Consider the following 21695-nt stretch of genomic DNA (forward strand, 5'->3'; position numbering starts at 1 on the left):
TGGCAAAAAGTCACAGTTTTGAGATAAAGAGTTTGTGATCTAATTTTCTAATATTTAGAACTTTACTCCAATGCTGCATTACTTAGGTTCATAGAAATTTGCAAAAACAGGGAATAAATCATAGATTTTGATAATTTTCATCTTGGTGTAAAAATGTTGCCTAGTTAGTGATTTTTAAAGAAGTTAAATAACTTTTGAAATATTTAATTTTTGTTTGTTCAAAAATCCAGATAATTCTTGACAGTAAATTGGCACACACAGTTTAAAATTATGGTTTTGTTTCAAGTGTAAGGCATATAAACTATGGCTTTTTTATTTTCCTTGTGAGAGAGCCATTTCCTTCGAAAAACCTTGTTAATGTCAAAAATGTGAAAACTATTTCTGAAAAAAATGCAATCTAGAGCTTTATAATTTAATGAGGATTAATAACTATATTGCAATCAGAAGTATATAAAATTTAGGAGCTTTAATATTTGAAAGAGATTTATTTGGGTTCACAGTAGGGAGATTTACTAGTGGTGTCCAAGAAATAATTGAGCTGAAAGGGTGGTTTGACAGCATGGAATCCCATCCTGTTCGTGAATGGAGTGTCTTTGCAGAGTCCAGCCTTAAATCCTTCATAGGAGAAGCATGCGTATGAAGTGTACTGACAAGTACTGATGGAAGACTGAAAATTGTCCAGAGCTCGATCGTGGCTGCACGGATTTGGAATTGTCTTTTTATTATGTTTGCCTTTAACTGAAATAACAGAATAGTTAATTACAAAATAGTTAAGTTTTTGAGTTCACCAGTGCAAAATGTTTAGATACATATTTATTTAGGGCATAATTCAAGATTTTAAGAGAATGCTATATCACGGAAGGGACTGGATTAATAGTTGTCCGATATTCCTGATGGAAAAATATTTTGTCCTGATATTTTTGATTCCTTGTGTGTGTTCAGTATATCCTATTTTCAAAGGCGAGTTTTTAACATATAGATTTGAATTTTGGATCCAATTTTTTATTTTAATATCTGTAGAAATTGTAAGATTCGGCAATCCCAATTAAGGGGTGTCCTCTAATTATATTCAGACTGTCTTATCCGCAGGATTCATTGCTTAAAAAATTTTGGGAGTTCAGTTCAGTCAAAAAACTTCAATTAACAATTTTTAAGTCGTCAAATTTTTTATGGTGATGAATTCAGAGGTCATATGCTTATTTATAATTTTTAACAAACCTAGTAACACCTCCTGCAGGATTTACTTTTATAGTTCCACAGTTATTGATTTGTTTATAATATTTGTCTATGTGGTTTGGTTTAAAAATATAGATTCTTAACAAAATAGCGTCATATCATAGAATTTTTGAATTATGAATTGATTGATCATTCTCTAAAATTTTGTACAGTATTTAAAGTGACATATTCATTGTATTATCGCTCTAGCATAATTGCGGCGACATTGTCGCAGAGCTTTAGAGTTTTTGCAGAAAAATTTTCTTTCTGCGTAATTTCTCGAAAAAAAAATTTTTTTTGCGGAATTTTTTTTCAAAGATGTCTATCTTGCGCCTCAGAGAAGAAAAAAATAATTGTGATTTTTCTATTTTCATTGAAGATTTTAAAAAATATCAGTAATGTCCGAATTCAGCTAGAATTTCAAATTAATAATATAAAATACAAAATTCAGAAATCACGAAAGCTTAAAAGATAGTTTGTTCTTGAAACTGTGCTCTTCCTTTCATTTTTTTCCCATTAAAGAACACCATGTTTTACATACTTATTTAAGTTTCTCTTTTTTTTTATACAGTATCATTCGCGCGATTTTGTCGTCGATCTTTCTTTTGGGAGTTACTGCACGGATTTTACGAATTTTAATTTGTAATAATTTACAAAATTCGAAAGAAGAAATAATTAGTACATTCCCCCCCCCCACAAAATGCAAGAATATCGCACATAATATGAGAAAGAATTCTTTTTTAAAATTTTTATTCTGTACTATCTGCTGTAAACACATTTCTGTTACTTTAAATTAGTAATTGTTATAATTAAAAGTATCTTAAAGTTATATATATATATTAGCGCTGGGGATGTTAGTCGCAGAAAGCCCCGAAACATTCTGCCACAGAGTGTATTATCATTTCAAGATTATTGAAACTCTACTTTAAAATTATTTAATTAAGGAAATTTTGAACTAAATTGCAAATTTTAAGAATATCAACAATATACTATGAATACTTAAGAACTAATATACTAAAGAAAATATCAACTAATTAATACTGTTTTTTTCTTTCTTCTTTTTAACGAAACAGAGTTATTAAATTTTTCCATGCATTGGTTTGACACTATCATGCGTTGTTCAGTATGGATAAAATTCTGCGGGAAACTTACAGAACTTTTTGTTCTAAACTAAGTAATCCTAAAATTAAAAATAGTATATTTTATTTTTGCATAGTATATTTTCTATTTCCTTTTGTGATTAAATTTGCTTTTATTATATATTATATTATTACAGGCACATTATAATTTTTTTAGTTTGAAATTTTTGAAAGTAGTTTATTGCATGTATGATACTGTGCCTGGCCGAAATTGGAGGTTGGTGAATTTCACCAGGGAATGTTGACAGTCACATAGTCGCTTTGGTAAATGTCTGAAATATATACTAGGTCAAATTAAGTGCTCCTACTCTGTATACATTTTCCCGGTGTGCCCTACATCAATGTTCTTTTAAAGTCAAGTGCCACTGCCGAGTATGCATTTGCCGGTACTCCGAACACTGACGTTTCTCCTAATCTATCCACATCAGATATTAAAATATTGAATAAATATAATAATATCAACAAATAAATTAATATCAAATCGGATATAACAAATATTTCGGACATTCACCAGAGCAACTATGTGATTGTTGACATTTTCTTGATTTTTGACATTTACGGTAGCCTGTGTACTATTCCAAAAAGTTCCGGATTTTTTCTTTTGCCCCCTTGCAAAACTGGGTGAATGCTGAAATAATACTTCCATGCTGAATTGAATGCTGAAATAATGAAATGCAATCGTGGCAGAATTATGCAGTTGGGAAGTAACTCTGCAATAATTAGTTTGCATTTTGATATTTTGTAAACATTTCATCAGCATTTGAAACTTTCTGGTTTCTCTTGGTATAGCTGAATTCACTTTCTTTTAAATTTTAAAATGCCAATGGTCGTTAAACAATCTTTGCCATGAAAAAAGTTTCCCCACGATATAGTCCAAACCCTCTTTGAACATCACACCCAATTTTTGGGTTTACGGCTACTAATATTGAACTCCGTAACCTTGTGATTTTGAGCGCAATCCAAAAGACAAGAGAACTCCTAGATCAAGTATTGGCAGAAAATTGCCGTCGTGGAGGACTTTTTGATGCACCTAATTCGCATTTGTGTTACACGGAGAGGGAAACCACAAAAACCTCCCACGGTTAGGCTGATGGCTAGGGCACTCTAAACCCATGATCCGTCCACCACTCAGCATATTTTCCTTCAGCACTGTGGTTCGTGCGAGCGGAATTTAGTATGGACCAGCCATCTCTGGGATTCGAATTCGGTTCACCTCATTGCGAGGCGAACGCTCTATCCACTGAGCCACCAAGACTAAGTAGTATCCTAAAACCCGTTGTGAAGGTATTTTGTTCATAGAGCACAAGATCACGTGTCATCCCTCCTAAAAAAAACTTTGCAGACGTGAACTTTCGCAATCGAGATTTGGATTCCATTCCAACGGGCTAACAACAGTAAGAGAATATGCAGCCGACTTAGTAAGCTCAAATGTAATTGAACCAAATTTAATGTTTAGGTAAAAAGATAAATGATTTTATAATTTGATGATAGCGGCTGTGGGTGCTCAGGGGAAAGAGCACTCGCTTCCCTATAAAGCGAACAGGGTTTGAATCCCAGTGATGGCTGATCTATTTGAATTCTGCACCCGGCTCGCCCCGACCATAGTGCTGACGTAAAATATCATTGTTTATGGGTTAGCCTTCCCTTGCAGTCAGGCGAACCGAGGGAGGTTTCTGTGGTGTTTTTCCTCCATGTTACGCAAATGCTAGTTAGTTCCATCAAAGGAAAAAAAAATCTCAATGAAGGCAAATTTTTTCCAATACTTGTTCTAGGAGTACTTTTTACTTCCAGATTGGGTTCAAAATCACAAGGCAATGGAGTTGATCATAAATAGTTGATGGTGGTCGTAAACTCAAAAATGCGTCGGCTGTTCAACGACGATTTCAAAATTTGATATTAGCTTCTACTTTTAACCATATTGTCCAGTTGCTTCAATTTTAAATTAATATTTGGCGATCGAAATGGGCTACAGGTGGCGCAGCACGAAACTATCTATCTGAGGCAACACTTCGCATGCTTTCACCATTATATTAGTGTGTGGACTTTCACAGGAAAAGGAAGAATGTAAGTTCTGTCTTTATTTTGAAATAGATTAAAAACTTTTTAGAGCTTAAAACTACATTAAACGTAGGTCTTAACACTAGATTGTCTGAGGAAGTCATTTTGACTGTTTTCTAATATCAATTGGAGAAACAATGATGAAAATGACACAATATCTTAGAATTTTGTGACTTTTTGCACAACATAGAATTTTTTTTATTGTTAATATTTACTAATAACTTGTTATATAACTGTAAATAATGTAAAAAATTAATTTCAAACAAATTTCTTTACACATTGGTTATTCTTTCACAATCTAGTCATTTTGACTGCTTTTGGGCAATATAGGGATAGACTAAATTTCCGTCTTTCTAGTGTTAAAGAGAATATCTTGGAAATTTTAGAAAATATTTTAGACAGTTAAATATGAAAGAGAAAAATGCACTACAATCCCATACAACTGAGGAGAGGAGGAAGGGTCAAGACATGGAACTGATCTCTCCAGGGCATCGTATTCGACTGTTGCTATCGCGAATTGTGATTTTAGTAAATTGCTGAAATTCTAACCAAGTTTTAAAGAACCATTCTCATTACCGGCGGTCCCGCAGTGGACTGATCGATAAGACACGGTTCCCAGCAGATCACCGAAGTCAAGTTCACTGGCTGCGGTGGGTGACCACATGGATCAGCCTGCTTAGGGACCGAGGGTGTGCGGTATTGGTCCTCGTTAAACTGTGCTACCGTAAAGTGCTCGACTTCGCGCGCAGGTCGTCGGGCTACCGAAGCGGGGGTGCCATCCCCTCCGCAGAGGATCAAAATTGTGATGGCATGTCTTCGGATCATCCTCCGGAATGTTTCCCAGACCGTCGCCAATAGCCCATTGCGCAGCTCTAGTGCGACGTAAATTAACAACAACAACACTTTGAAATTGGCTCCCATGATCAGAGTTAGCATGCGAGTGAAAACCAGCAGTTTAGGGGAAATTATTTACCCTTAAAAAATTCGTCAGATTCATTTTCACAAGCGATATTTTACGCATACGAAAAAATCTTATCCAGTGAGAATGGTTTAGTAGGCGCGGTAACTGTAGTCAGGAATGGGCGATCGAAATGTGCTGCAGGTGGCACCTCTCTACCAATGGCAACATTTCGCATGCTTTCCCCATTAGCGTGTGGAGACTCACAGAGGGAGGAAGTACGTTAGTTTCTCTCTTGATTTTCGTATAGATTAAAATCTTTTAAGTTGGAAAACTATATGGAACNCATGTGAAATACTGCAAAAGATATGATGCAATAATATGATGGCGCGTTTTTTCAATCTGCGGCGTAAAAATATATCGGAAGCAGTAACCCGGAAGTCTTGAAAGAGCAAATTTACCTTTCAATCTAGCGCCACTACCCTTAGCTTTACACGATCACCCATCCATACAACTGAAAAGAGGAGGAGATGGGCCAAAGGCACGAAACCGGTCTCTCCCCAGATGGCGTATTTGAGCGTTGTGATCGCCAATACGGCTATTGCGTCAAAAATGCGTTCATCACTGATTTGTTAGTGTAAGGTACTTTTATTTACGCCGCACTAAAGCTGCGCAATGGGCTATTGGCATTGGTCTGGGAAACAGAACTGAGGATGATCCGGAGACAAGGATGATCCGTCACATCCTGTTTTACAGGGAGAACACATTCACACACCATCCATCCGCAGACCGTAAATTTGACCTGGACCAGAGCACGATCAGTCTCCCATACAGTACTCCTAGAGGTATTGATTTGTTATGAGAACTTGGAGTACTTTGTCACCTTGACAGATTCAGTGTGCACCAGTAACTAGTTAGAAGGGGCTGTAATGAAATGAAAACTTACGTTTAATGACAGATTTGTAGTCGCAGCCAGGTTGATGACGACCACCGTTGATCGAGAAGACAGCATGCCCAACAACCGGACCTACACCAATGCCTTAAAGAGATAATTTAAAGGAATTTATTTCATGGATTCGAGTGAAATTTTGGAAAATGAGTTTTAGTTTTCCTCTTTTAACGGGATGCTATGGTATAGTTCAATCTTTATTATAACAGCTATTGATCAAATCATAAACAGTTTTCTGATCGAGGTAAGTTTTTTCCGGAAAATTTTCTGGGACATTTTCTAAGCTATTAAATTAATAAGGTATTCTAAAATTAAACTCTCCTTCATTGGAGGCTACAAGTAAGCACAACTGGAGTATTTTCTTCTAAAGCCCTGGATACTTTGAAGTATACTTAAAGGATGCTTGGAAGTATCCAGAACTTTATTTTCATCTACTCTGAACGTGATGATCTTTGATAATTTTTCCCTTCCATACGAGGGAAAAAAATATTGATGCGTAGAAAATGTGATTTAAAAGTTTTTAGTCGTATTTTAAGGTGATATGTTAAAATATATTTCCTGATTGACTATTATGCATAGATGTCTTAACAATAAAATTTCTGTATTGAATCTATGAATTTACTAAATTGATCTGAGAATATCTAAATTAGTAACAAAATATGTAGAAATAATTGCGTATTTCTCAACAAAGAAATAAAATAAATATTGTGCAAAATATTTTAAGTTCTAAATTGATCATGAATGTTTGAAATGAGATCATAATATATTTCTAAAATAACTGCATATTTTGCTATAAAAAGTAAAATGAAATTTTTATTTTTATAAACGACGCATTTCATGAAAAGCGATACGATCATTTATACAATAAAAAACTTGTGATAAAAAAAAGTAAGTATAATACGATATTTGATCTCTAAACACTTTTCTTATCGTGTCAGTATCAAGATTATTTGACATTGATCCTCCAATTATCTGAGTCATAGTCACTCTCAGTCATAGTCACTCATTGGAGAGGTTAAATAAATCAGAGTTGCTGCCACTATAAGTGAGGATTCTGGGTAGAAATTCCTTCCATACTTGACAATACTTTTACTTTCATTACTTGTAACGAAAGTTACTTGTTTTTTCTGTTACTTTTTTAAAGGAACAAGTATTTGTTACGAACATGTCAAATAAAAACTGAAAAATTTTAAAACTTTTCTTTAAGAAAAGTATTTTTAGAACTGTTTTAATTTATAAACTTAATGCATTACAAATTCTAGTTAACTTCTTTTTCCAAACACATTTAAGTATTGCAATTTCTTGAAAGGAAGAGAAGTGGATCTTTTGAACACTCATTTTTTTCTTCTTTTTTTTTGCAAAAGTCACTTCAAATTACGAAAGAGATAACAAAATTTCCATAGACTTGGTAGTTTTAAAATTAACATAATTCAGAACCTTTTAAAATTAATTAAAAAGTCTTTTAACTATCTTTGACGAATTATAGCCTATTAATATTCAAAATTATGAGTAAACATGATAAATATCATTTCTAGTTTATTCAATGTCAGTCATAACCGGAAAATATTGCAGGAAAATATTGTTATTTTGATGACCATAAAAATCCCTAAAATTCCCTGAGTAAAATGTTTAGTACATTATGCAGTAATTATCATGAAATTTATCTTTCGTGAAATCTACAGATTTTTTTCCTGCTCGTGTTGGTAGCTATGCATTGTGATCGCTTTTCACTTGACAGAAAAGAATGATTTTTATCAATCTAATGCGATTAACAGAAGGAGAGTTTCCTTTATAACTGCAGTAGCTACTACAATGGCGCCATCTTCTCTTTCTAACTTAAACAGATAGTGCAATGGTGCTATCTTCTTCCCTTATTAACTGCAGCAGCTAGTGCTAAATTGCTTAACTTCAGCAGCTAGTTCAATGGTGCTATCGTCTTCCCTTCATAACTGCAGTAACTAGTGCAATGGCGCCATCTTCCCTTTGTAACTGAAGCAGATAGTGCAATGGTGCTATCTTCTTCCCCTCATAACTGCAGCAGCTTGTGCAATGGTGCTTAACTGCAGCAGCTAGTACATTGGTACTATCTTCTTCCCTTCATAACTGCACCAGCTAGTGCAATGGTGTTATCTTTTTCCCTTCATAACTGCGGCAGCTAGTGCAATGGTGCTATCTTCTTCCCCTCATAACTGCACCAGCTAGTGCAATGGTGTTATCTTTTTCCCTTTATAACTGCACCAGCTAGTGCAATGGTGCTATCTTCTTCCCCTCATAACTGCAGCAGCTAGTGCAATGGTGCTATCTTCCTCCCCTCATAACTGCAGCAGCTAGTGCAATGGTGTTATCTTTTTCCCTTCATAACTGCACCAGCTAGTGCAATGGTGTTATCTTTTCTCCTTCATAACTGCAGCAGCTAGTGCAATGGTGATATCTTCTTCCCCTCATAACTGCAGCAGCTAGTGCAATGGTGTTATCTTTTTCACTTCATAACTGTACCAGCTAGTGCAATGGTGCTATCGTCTTCCCTTTATAACTGCAGTAACTAGTACAATGGTGCTTAACTGCATCAGCTGTTATAAAGGTGCTATCTTCTCTCCTTCGTAACTGCAGCATCTTGTACAATGGTACTGTTTTCTTTCTTCTGCCATTATCTTATTATTTTGTTTATCAACAAAGAGAAGTGAGTGATTAATTTTCTGAGATTCTCTTTTATTTTGGAAAAGGATAAAAAAAATTGACTTGTTATGAGTTGCAAACTAAACAATATGACAAATCTTAAGCAATAAATAGTCAAACCTAAGAGCCATTAAAAAGAAAAAATCTGGCAAATCAGGCAAGGTTGGATACTTAACATTTTTGATTTTGTTGAAATTTTCAGGATGTGTTTTTTTTACGTAAAACTATTATTTGCACGTAACTTCTTAAGGAATTTTTACATGACCTCCTGATGCAAAGGTCCACTGAAAGTATTTCCGTCTCAATATTTAGATTGGAAGCAGTAGTCGAATACAAAATAATGGTCAGTATCGTATTTCACTCATTTCCCGAACAGTGGGGTACCTCATGTAAATAAAGAAATTTTCTGTTCCTTATAATTCTAGAACATCTTAAGTTTTGATCCGCTACTCCAAAAAATTTTTTTTTCGTAAAAGAAAGAAAAAAAAAACCGATTCGAATACTTTTGTATATATAAAACAAACATATCCTATAAATTTTCATCAAAATCACAAATGTCAAATATTAAATAAAAAATGCATAAAGTGCAATTATATCTGATAAAAATATACCAAAAAAACTGATTTGTGACATTTCAAATTTTCGAAAAAAACACAGTGGAATTTTTTCCTCCGAAAATTTCTTTCCTCTCATAAAATTTTTTCTCTCTCATAAAACTATTGAAGTAAAATGTGAGTAAAAAAAAGGTAAAGCAAAATTACTTTTCTATTCAAAATAAAATGACAAAATCAGGAATAAAGAATTATGTTTCTCTCATTCTCAACATTTAATCGAGTTCTTTGTCGAAAACCATGATATTTTATTTATTTTTAATAAATGACACCAAATTCTGAGCGAGACTACGTACCACTCTAGTCTTGCAAATTCAATTGCTTGACATATCATCGTATCATTTTAAAAGTTTTATTGATAGGACGATGATAGAGAAAAGTTTCATTTTTCACATTAATTATTATCAAAATAACTAGTGTTCTTTGTTTGGTTAGTACGTACACTGCCTCTAATAAATTTTATATATTAACTTAGAGTTCACCCCCGAAAATGTTCTTTTATTTAGGGTTCCGATGCCGTAAAAAATTGAAATAGAACACGCAAGCTAAATAAATAAATTACACAGAAGAATAATTACACAGAAAAATAAATTTTTTTTCCTGTTGCGTGAGATTTCTTAACGGATTTTGGATATTTTCACGTCACTGATTTCAAATCTGCAATCGGCTTCTCTTCCCAATCTACAGTTTTTTTAAATGATATTTATTTTCATACCGTCGTAAAATAGTCGACCAAATTTTTTGGGGATACGACTACTAATGTTCAAATCCATAGCCTTGTAATTTTGAACCCAATCCAGAAGACAAGGGAACTCCTGGATAAAGTATTGGGAGAAATTTGCCCTCGTTCAGGACTTCGTGGAGAAAATGCGGGTTAGTTTTATCAAAAAAGCCCTCCATGTTAACACTCTACGCTCCAAACTACGGAGTTGAACAATGAATTGCAACGGCTGTTCAACGACGGTTATAAAATAAAATCTCCAATTCAGTACCCCCTGAGGTATGATTTGTTTTGGGAACATGGAGGAATTTGTGGCTCCACCGATCTAACTTGCACCAGTCACCATTTACTACTTCGGCTGGCGGGGTTCGAACTCACGGCCTCTTGGACATGGGACCGACGCTATACCAACTTGGCTGTCCCGTCCCTAGGTTTGGCGTAATATAGCCGGTTCCAGCCTCTGTGTCATTTAACTTTATATTCAATTGGAGGAATTTATGGTTGGACGGAAAAGGGGAACCCTTTTAGGAAGATTTAAGAATTCTCGGTTGGAACATCTGCTGAGTATGATGTGAGGGTATGATGCTTACCTGTATAAGCACTATATCCATAGTTCGTCTGTAAAACATCAACAAAGATAGCATCACTTCTATCTAAACAGACTTCATTGGGTGCATTGTCAAAGTATGGACCTCCTGGATCCAAGGCTAAAAAATAAAGAAAAACAAGTAACGAAATTTTATGTATGTGCGCGAACTTACCAATTTTTATAAAAGTGTAAGAGTTAATGATATTTTAATAAAGGGTATGAACTTATTAAACTTCATTAAAATATGAAAGTTTATGTATTTATCAAATTTTTTTAACAAAAATATACGAGCTTGTTAGATTATATTAAAGTGCACAGAACTTTTCAAACTTTATAAAATTGAATAAATACAATAAATAAGTATCTCATTAAACTTTATGAATGTTGAGAACGTTTAAATTTTTTTAAAGTGAACGAACTTATCAAATTTAAGAAAAGAGTATGAACTTATCAAATTTTATAAAATGGTATGAAATTATCAATTTTCATTAAGTGTAAGAAACTATCAAATTGTATAAGCAGTGAACATTTTATAAAGGTGTAGAACTTATCAAATTATATAGCATGTCAAAGCTTATAAAATTTTATTAAAATGTACCAATACTCACTAATTATTATAAAAGTTTATGAACTTATCAAGTTTCATAAAAAAGTATGAGCTCATGATGCGACCCTGCACCGTTTCATAAACATTTTTCAAAGAGTAAGAACTTATCAAAATTTATAAAAGTGTTTCAATGAAATCTAATAATAATGTGCAAACACTTATCAAATTTTTGATTAAATTAGTTAAACTGTCAAAATATTTCATACTTGTACAAGCTCAATCGAAACTATTTTAATTTACATAAAACAATATTTTTTAATGCCAATAACCAACCAATGATCTTTTTTTTTTCTTTCAAAAAAACATTTATTCAAATTCGATTTTTATAGAAGTGGTGACAAGGTTTTAGTATACGTGTAGTAGCTATGTCTTGTCCAATTAAAAAAAGAAGAATAAAAAAGAGAAAAGAATGGAAATTGGTTAGAAATCATCTTATTATTCTTTTCTGCTGCTACTTTTCAAACATAGGCACTCCAGTCGAAAAGTGTAAGAACTTATCGAAAAAAAGCAGTAGTAGTACTTTATTTACGATGCTCTAGAGCTGCATGATTGGTTATTAGTGACGGTCTAGGAAACATCATTGAGGATGATTCGAAAACATCCCACTCACAATTTTTACCCTCTGCGGAAGAGATGCATCCCCTACTTTAGTAGCCCGACGATCTGCGTGCGAAGCCAAGCACTTTATGGTAGAACAATTTATCAAGGACCGATAGCGCACACCTTCGGTTCCAAAGCAAGCTGATCAAAAAGATGACCCATCCACTCACTGACCGCTGCCAGTGATTCTTAACTGGTTTCTACTGGGTAGGTAGATATTTTATTTACGCCACACTAAAGCTGTACAATGGGCAGTTGGCGACGGTCTGGGAAGCATTCCTGAGGATGATCCGAAGATATGCTTTTTGATCCTCTGCTGAGGGGATGCCTGCTCTACTTTAGTAGCCCAACGACATGCTTTCGAAGTGGAGCACTTTCCGCTTTAACGAGGACCGCGATCCCTTTGTCCCTACGTAGGTTGATCAAAGTGGTCACCCACCTGCTTACTGACTGCCGCAGCCAGTGATGCTTGACTTCGGTGTTCTACTGGAAACCGTGTCTTTGCGATCAGTTGACTACTAGATTGTTCTACTGGGAACCGTATCTTTACAATCAGTTCACTGCTAGACTGTTCTACTGGGTACCGTGTCTTTACGATCAGTTCACTGCTAGACTGTTCTACTGGGAACCGTGTCTTTACGATCAGTTCACTGCTAGACTGTTCTACTGGAAACCGCGTCTTTACGATCAGTCCAGTGCGGGACTGCTCTACTCGGATTCGTGTCTACGGTCAGACTACTGTGGGACTCAAAAAAATGCATCGAACTAGTTTTGATCCCTTCCGATGCAACTTTTAATTACATACCTGTGATTCTGCCCAAGTTGTGAATTCTTTCTCCGACATAACCAACAAGTTGTCCTCCGAGGCTGTGTCCAATGAGATGAATGTCTTCTGCTTTCAATCCAGTTTGAGACTATAAATAAATATGTATGAACCTGACTGAAAAAACTATGATTTCCAATTATTAAGCCAATAAATTAGCCAACTATCAAAATTGTTAGTCAAATTTTAAAATTCTTAGCCCTATGGCAAATCTTAACATTTTTTAATGATTGTTTTTTTCCCGTAGAAAACTTCGTATCAAAATACAAATTTACTACAAATTGAATTATTTTATAAATTGCAAATTCAAATCAAGAGTCCTTTTTTAACAAAAATATACGAGCTTGTTAGATTATATTAAAGTGCACAGAACTTTTCAAACTTTATAAAATTGAATAAATACAATAAATAAGTATCTCATTAAACTTTAGGAATGTTGAGAACGTTTAAATTTTTTTAAAGTGAACGAACTTATCAAATTTTAGAAAAGAGTATGAACTTATCAAATTTTATAAAATGGTATGAAATTATCAATTTTCATAAAGTGTAAGAAACTATCAAATAGTAAAAGCAGTGAAAATTTTATAAAGGTGTAGAACTTATCAAATTATATAGCATGTCAAAGCTTATAAAATTTTATTAAAATGTATTAGTTGGGAAAAAATAAATGAACCATGACTTTGAAAGAGGATGAAAAATGTAGATGTTTTATTGTCTTTGATGAAAAGAAATACATAGGAATAGAGAGGATAGGGTTAGTTTTTGATAACTCATTAGAGCAGCAATGTAATGATAAACTTGAATAAACATTACGTTGTTGTCGTGTTATTGTACATGTTATGGTCACGAGAAAACCTATTTTATGCAAAAATAATTCTATGATAATATGCACTTTGCTTTAACTTAATCTTTTTTATTGGCACAAACTCTGGGAAAGAATTTCATGACATATTGTGTGATCCAGCAACGAACGTGGTAATTTGTATTTTACGTTAGTTTGTCTCTCGCTTACGTAACCCCTCTTGTTGCTATGCTTAAATTATCTGTAATAAATATAATTCGAATTGGTTATGCGACATATCTAACGGAAATTACTGAATTCGAATAAAAACTGTTGGATTTGTTCAAAATTTTTTTTCTTGAACGTTTGTTTTCCCGAGGAACGAGAGAAATATATATTTTTCTTAAAATGTTTTCGCCGAAGCACAATATTTTTCGCCTAATTTACGATTTTATTGCATTCAACGAGGTGGCGAATGCTTAGCGAGAGTTCGTATCGCAGAGTTCGTGGGTTCGATCCCCGCCGGCCTAAGACTCCACGTGTAGTAAATGGTGACTGATGCTCGTTAAATCTGTCGAGTCGCAAAGTCCTCCATGTTCCCATTACAAATCAACACCTCTGGGGTTACTGATCCAGGAGTTTCCTTGACTTCTGGATTGGTTCAAAATTACAGGGCTACGTAGTTGAACATTAGTTGTCGAAAAAATAAAATTGGGTCATTTCCAGACTTAGTATATTTGTTTTCTTTACTTTTTCAAAGGCAGGTCTCTCAAATTTCAGCCTNATATATATATATATTCATATATATATATATTCATATATATATTCATATATATATATATATATATTCCGTTTTGTCTGAAAACTCAGTCACTGAAATAAAATAATTATATCTATTTCCGATTTGATTATAATATATCGAAAGATATATAGAAAATTCAAACTACGTAGCTGCCAACCCTTCCGCATACTGCTTATTTCAGCTATTAGCTTTTAAGAGCAGAAAATAAGATTTTTCTCATTTTTACCCGTTCCCTAGTTAGCTCGTATTTACCTGATTTTTATTCACGCAATTTCAATATCGTTCATTACAGTTCTTATTTACGAGATTTAAAAATCCAATATCGCGATTTGTATTGGCATTTTTAAAATTCTATGCAACGATTCGATTTAAAATGCAACGAGCGATTTAAAATCCAAAATAGCTATTTGTATTCACGCAATTTTAAAATCCTTTATCGCGATTCTTGTAAAAGGTAAGTTTTTTTTCTTGAATTAGTTATATTATAAATGCGGCAGTTTTTCTATCGATGATTCTTGCTATATATAGGCATTACAACATCAGCGAAACTGGATGAGAGTATGTTACTGATAGTTTTGCTATAAATCATGTAAGATTTACTGGCGTGAAAATTTAGCTTTTTTGCCATTTGGCCAATCTCATCCCTGAGCTTCATTGAGAAAACACATTACTATTTGAAGACTAAACTGAATTAATTATCGCTCTATTCTTTCGTCTACTCGGAAATAAGAATGATTTCCAAAATACTATTTAATTGTTCTGTTTCAAATTATTTTTCAATTAGAAATCTTTGCAAAATAACTAAATTTAAATGTAAAAAGTTGAAAGTGTGGAAAATGTTTAATTTATACTAAACCATTATGAAACGAAGAAGTTTAGCTATATAAGCTCCGGTCAATCTGGCGTTGGCAACTGCTTGATGTAAAGGGTCTTTGTTATCACGTGACCAGTCAACAACGATTAGGTTGAAGGAGAAGTTCTTCAGCAACTCTTTTACTATTCCCTGGTGGGAAGAAAAAAGATGAATGAAAGGTTTTTTATAATCTGTCTGTGGAAAGAACCACCTTCGCCATTTTTCTGGAGCAGTGTCGGTACCTAGGTTACGAGACCTATTTCAGGTAAGTGTTGGGTTAATATTCAAGACAGGTTTTGACTCGAGTTGGCGAGGGAGCAAGAATCGGGAAGAAAGAAGCTACATGGACTATTTCTTGCTTTCCATCACAGCTGATGGCTTTAGACTTGGTGTCGAAGGTAGTTCTTACTGTAGACAAATTGTACACTATAAAGGGAAGACATTTAATGTGTCCTTTAGAGTTTTTACTATTGTAAACAGTCGCTACAGACGAGGACAATGTTGTCTGCGAGTAAAGCGTATGAATGACTACGCTGTTTTTATACCTTTATATTCTATTTCCAATGGCAAAGTATGGTACAAATATAAAAAGAAATGCAAACACAAAAGGAAATGAAGGAATAAAATATAATTAAAAGTGACATAAAACATTGCCTTAAAAATTCTCCATCACGCGGTAAAGAGCTGTCTCAGAACCACATTGAAGTTATGCGTATCGACGGATATGGTGCCTTTAAGATTCAAGATTTTCTACCGAGAAGCCAAGTCCAATCAAAAGGGAAGGGGGGGTCGGGATAGCCTGGTAGGTAGGGCGTTGGACTCGTGCTCGTGAGAATTGAATTGAATGTAGGGTTTAATGCTCAAAGTCCACAGAAGGACACGCTGCACCAAACAAAGGGTTTCAAAATAAACCCTAGGTAAATGTATATTATAAAATTTTTCTAACTACATACGAAATGGGGTTCAAAATGTATAATTTTTTTAATATAAATCAGTATGGCACAAGGTGTGGCTATTCATTTTCTCGATGCAATAGCTCCTGAAAATATTATGTGAATTATGTACTAATTTAACATGTTTCGTAGTAATCTTCACCTAATATGTGATGCACTTTTATAATCTGCTGCAAAAATGTTTCAGTAAACGACTTTTAAAGTCCTCTTTTCGTATGCTCTAATGTTCTTAAAGTTTTTAACGTTCCTGAAAACATTATGTGAGTTAGATACTCTTTTAATATGTTTCGCAGTAATCTTGCTCTTTTAAAGATTTTAGATTCGGCCACAAAAAGTTTGCATCAGACTTTCCGGAAGAATATAGGGTGAGTGAATTCTCTCCATAACCTCTGAAACTAAAACGGAATTCTAAAGGTACGAAGCTTTAACATTTTGCTATCGTATCAAAATTCAGCAAAATATTTTTTAAGTTGTATTTAAATGTCATTAACAAAATTCCCCCTCATTATTTTGTACATTATGTTCTTCCAATTGATTCCATGTACTATGGCAACTATGTACAATGCGCAAAAAAATATACTAACCACCCTACATAACTTTTAATCTAATGATTGGATCTGCACGCTCTAAAACTCAATCTTAATGGTTCAAGGGGGTGACCTAAAATATGCTAATTAGTTCAGACGATATTTAAGTTACGAAATTAGAAACAAAACTATGCATTCTCTAAATAAACATACCTTTTCTTCAATGGATTTGAATTTATGACTCTCGAAGTATGGTCCTAATAGTTTGAATAGGAGAGGGGTTCTAAGTTAACCCCTTAATTTTAGGGGACCTGTTAATGTTAATTTTACATTTTGTATGTATCACCATATCTCGAGAATCTTTAAAACGAATTGAAAAATTTTTGCTCGCAATTATAAAGTTTATTGCAATTAACTCCATGCAAAATGTAACTTTTAGTAAGTTTTAATTATTTTATTTAATAAAAGTCGAAAAAATTTTGAATTGCTTAATATCATTTTTATTTTTACATAATTTTAAAGAATGCAATTCTGAATAACTAAATCCAAAATTTAAGCTAAATCGGTCAAACAGTTTCAGTAAAATCGAATTTCGAAAAAGTCATATTTTTATATTTCAGTCATATAAAGTAATTCAGGTCGATCAGTTTTTTTTATTTTGCTCACTGTATAAACTTAATACGGTGCAGATTCTGAAGTCATTAAAAAGCCCCAACGTTTAAATTTAAAAGTATTCCAAAAGAAGATTTCTGTTTGTTCTGTATGTCATAAAGAAGTTTTCTTTTCTGAAACTTTTATATCAAAGTGCATTACGGCAAGTAGTTATATAATAATAGTAGTATATAATTATAGTTATATAATATATATAATAATTATATAATAATTATATAATAAATATATTATATATATAATAATTATATAATATAATTCACACAATATTTTCAATAGTTCAGTCTTGGAAATTTATACCCGCACCTAGTATTTTCCCTTAGGAAAATTTGCCAGAGGTTTGGCACAAAAATTACCATAGGATATACCTATGGGGTTTCGCCTACGGTAAAATTTTACCATAAACGTATGAAAATTTTTTGTCATACGTTTGGCAAATGGCAAATATTTTCCATACGCGTTTGGTAAGTTTTTCCCATGCATATATAGGTAAAGTGTATGGTAAAATTTTACCATAGATGAAACCAAATTGGGACATTATATGGTATTTTTTTTATACAGTGGAGTTATAGTGTCTTATAGTCTTGATTAAATTTTTCCATAGGCTATTTCAACATTTCTTCACAGGCCTACGGAAGTTTCATACAACTATACGTGGATAATTTTATAAATAGAGCAATATTGAATACATAGATCAAATTTGAATAAATAATTTTTTTTAACTATCTTACTGTAAACACAATTGTATTTTCTTCTTATCCATGAATGAAAACTTTTAAAGTTGTTAAGATAATAAATAAATAATAAAGATAAAAAATAAGATAATAAATAAGATTGTAAATCTGTCAAGATAATACAAACAATGAGACCTTTATAGTTTCCTTACTGAAAAATCTGTTGGATCACCTAAATATCCGTGAATGAGTACTTTTGTTTGTGAATTATCTTTGAAAGGAGACTTTGACAGTGATTTTGGTGTTGGTTTCAGATGGTAGGGCTTCTTTTTATTGGAGCGTGTATACAGCAAAAACTTTGTGTGCAGTTCTTGCGGCGGTACAGTTACTGGTCTGTACAGAGGATGATACCAGGGTGGACCGGTATAGAAACAACCCAAGTCACCAAAACATTTTGTCGTGAAGTTCACTGTGGGAAAAACGGGCCATTAGAAAGACGCCAATTCACTTTTTCACATTGCACATGTTCTTGTTTTGATAAGAATTATAACAATAAGTAATTATTTTCAAATATTATGCTTGCAAAAGAGAATTATATAGAAAGTTCTCTATAAAAAATAAAAGTCAACTCTACAGATAAAAAAAAAAAAGCATAATTTTTGCAGAAAAAAAAACTGTTTAAAGATAAATCTAAATTTTTTCTGTTTTTTATCGCTATCCGTGTTTTGCGAAAAAATTCCCTTTTTATTTAATTTATATATTTTTTTACAGACTTTCTTCGTATATTTACCGATTTGAAGCTGTTTTTTTTTTACGAAATTCTATTTTTCGCTTTTATTATAACCGAATTTAAACTATCAATTCAAATTATAGTTTTTCCCATATAGTTCTGCCGTAAGATAACTTAATCTTTTTTTATTTATGTATCATTTTACGATTAGTTTCTATACTTGTTTTTAATTATTGTATATTTTTGAATATCGTATAACTAAAATTGTAATTCAACTTCACTGTTAAATTGATATTCTACCTGATTATTATTTGCCTTTAGATATTATTTTTCTCTAAGTTAAATTGTCAGACGTTTTTATAAGGGTAGGGCAATATAGTTTTAAACTTATTTATTGACTTAATTGACTAAACGTGTTGACTAAGCGCATTGATTGACTTAAATATGATTTAATACGTAAGATTTTTAAGATAAAAACAGTTTAAGATTTTTCTTCTTAATCAAACAAAGCTGTCGTGGGCTCAGGAGATAGAGTACTCGCTTCCCAGTGAGGTGACCCAGATTCGAATCCCGACGTTGACTGGGCGTCATTGATAGTTTTTTTCCCTGTAAATTTAACAGATGTTTTTTTACAGGATGTTCTTGTCTACAGAGTAGCTGACCCTTGGTATACTGGTATAAATATGGGTACATTAAAATACAATTAATATGAATTTACATTCAAAAAAGGAATTTGGCCTTGTAAAAGTTTAAATTAGGTATGAATTTTGCAGACCAACAAGGTATCTAACTTTTTTTATATTTCAATCGCCGATATCACCCGTACAGAAATCAGTTCAAATATCGGTAAGGTGTAAATTGAGGGATTTTGTTTTACGACTCGTTCTTACTGCAGTACTGAAGCGTACAGTTATATCAATTAATGGTGACACTTTTCGAACAATAACATATCAAAATACGATTCTCAAGTTATGGCTCGAGAGGTGCGTGAGGAAGTAGTGCAGTACGCAATAGAGCATTAAGATTTTTATTTATTTATTTATTATTTTAATTTTATCTTATCTCGTGACAGAGTTGGCAATAATTTCAATACTTTTGTTGTCTATAATACTGATGTTTTAATACTGCGCAATCGGCTTGGTTACTATTAAAGTTTATGTGTTGTACAAGATAATTTCGAAAGGGGACTAATCAGGTCGCCAAGGGCTATTTATGCTTGCTTATTTGCTTTTGCTAAAGATAATATTTTTACAAGGTAAAAATATATATTTTTTGGTCAAAAATTAGTTTCACAGTTAAATTTTTTCAAAATTGTTAACAGCTGTTTTTCTTCTTAAATCACGATAAAAAAAAATATAAGTTCTGGCTATTATTTAAGCAGAAATAAACCACTACAAAAATTTTTCATAATTTTTCTCTTTAAATTTTCTCTATCATTTTTTTTTGTAATATCTAGAAAACATTAACTTAAAAATCTATGAATAATAATACTATTCTGGTAATATATATGGTTCATCTACACTTTTTCAAAATTTACTAATTTACTTACTGTGATTATTCGCATCGTCTGGATACAGACTAGTTAAGTTATCCGGATAACTATAACTTAAAACTATATTAACTAATGCGGCTGCAAACGATGCCGTCAGCCACATTTTAACACTTGAAACTAAACTTAAAAGAATATTGTTTGCAAGCTAACCTAATGGAAATGTTCACCAGAATAAAATAAATTATTTTTTATATATTTTAAAGAAAAAACTGTACTGTCATGAATTTAAATGAATTTCAATTATTTTTAAATTTATACATATTTAATCATTTTATGTTTTACTTAATGTTGGCTAGTTAAATAAATGATGCTTGATACTTATCTGATGTCATATTAGTTTAAAGTGCAATGTAACGAAAACTAATCTGGCTTATAGTTTATACGAGATCCGGTTCAAAGATAATTCACGATAATATGCACCTGTCTATACAACTACACTTGTAGTTTATTGTATCGAAATCTGCAAGTAAATTATCCAGTAAGTTCTGTTAGCAAAGGACAATATGTTTTAAATGAGAAAAATTTGATAATTAATGATAAGATGCACCTATGTATACAACTATACTTGTAGTTTATTGGATCGTAATCTGTAAATAAGTTAGTCAGTAACTTCTGTAAGCAAAGGACAATATGTTTTAAATAAGTAATATGTAAATTTTCGGATAAAATATAAGGTTAAATAACTTCTGGTTCCCTCTGTTAATTTAATAACAGGTTAAAAAAAATTTGAGCAAAAAAAGAAGAAAAAAATTAAAAACTTGTTATAAATTAAAATTAAGTACCGATTTAGACAAACTAGTGTTTCAGTTTTCTAAATTAAAACCTCCTTCACTTTCTAACCGTAACTTTACTCAGTGTTCCTGTTTCGAAAACTGAAACTATAGTACAACCATTTCTTCACTTTATTTGCACTTAATATACATTTTTCCTTTAGTCTACGTAATACAAGCTATAAAATATCCTTGTTTTGGATTGGGGAAAAACTCATTTTATATCCTATATAAGTATATTAAATTTAATCGAGAATCTATATTTGAAAAGACTTTTTTAATACGTTTTTTTTGAAAGCTTACATATTTAAAATATAAGTTGGATGCAGATTTTAAAATACTAATGATTTATTAAATCGTTACTTTAGTTATATATCGCAGAAAAAGAAACAAACACTAAAAATAATTATTTTTTAAACGAGCAAAAACTATCGTTATTTAAAAAATGTAAAGGTTTAAGTTTTAAAACTTTTTTAAAGTTTCAGTTTTAAAAATATT

General features: G+C 32.5%; 1 protein-coding gene across 1 annotated transcript; it reads right to left on the reverse strand.

Moving 5' to 3' along the window:
• Window positions 1–314: 314 nt before the first annotated feature.
• On the reverse strand, window positions 315–20581 carry LOC107452278 (pancreatic lipase-related protein 2-like). Its single transcript, XM_043047821.2, has 7 exons — window positions 20425–20581; window positions 18358–18614; window positions 15326–15472; window positions 12869–12977; window positions 10858–10974; window positions 6257–6349; window positions 315–738 (listed from the first exon to the last, which is right to left on the reverse strand). Exons 1-7 carry the CDS (start codon window positions 20528–20530, stop codon window positions 485–487), a joined length of 1083 nt encoding a protein of 360 aa, XP_042903755.1. The 5' UTR covers window positions 20531–20581; the 3' UTR covers window positions 315–484.
• Window positions 20582–21695: the final 1114 nt, after the last annotated feature.

This window comes from Parasteatoda tepidariorum, chromosome 10, assembly GCF_043381705.1.
Source record: "Parasteatoda tepidariorum isolate YZ-2023 chromosome 10, CAS_Ptep_4.0, whole genome shotgun sequence".
In the NCBI taxonomy this organism is placed as follows: Eukaryota; Metazoa; Arthropoda; class Arachnida; order Araneae; family Theridiidae; genus Parasteatoda; species Parasteatoda tepidariorum.

What these genes read in the sequence shown, in the direction of transcription:
- LOC107452278 (XM_043047821.2), bottom strand. Translation starts at nt 20,530, where the DNA reads ATGTGGCTGACGGCATCGTTTGCAGCCGCATTAGTTAATATAGTTTTA. An exon ending in TGGATATAGTGCTTATACAG is followed by an intron (nt 6,350 to 10,857) that starts GTAAGCATCATA and finishes TATCTCTTTAAG; the next exon opens with GCATTGGTGTAGGTCCGGTT. An exon ending in CTACAAATCTGTCATTAAAC is followed by an intron (nt 739 to 6,256) that starts GTAAGTTTTCAT and finishes CTGTTATTTCAG; the next exon opens with TTAAAGGCAAACATAATAAA.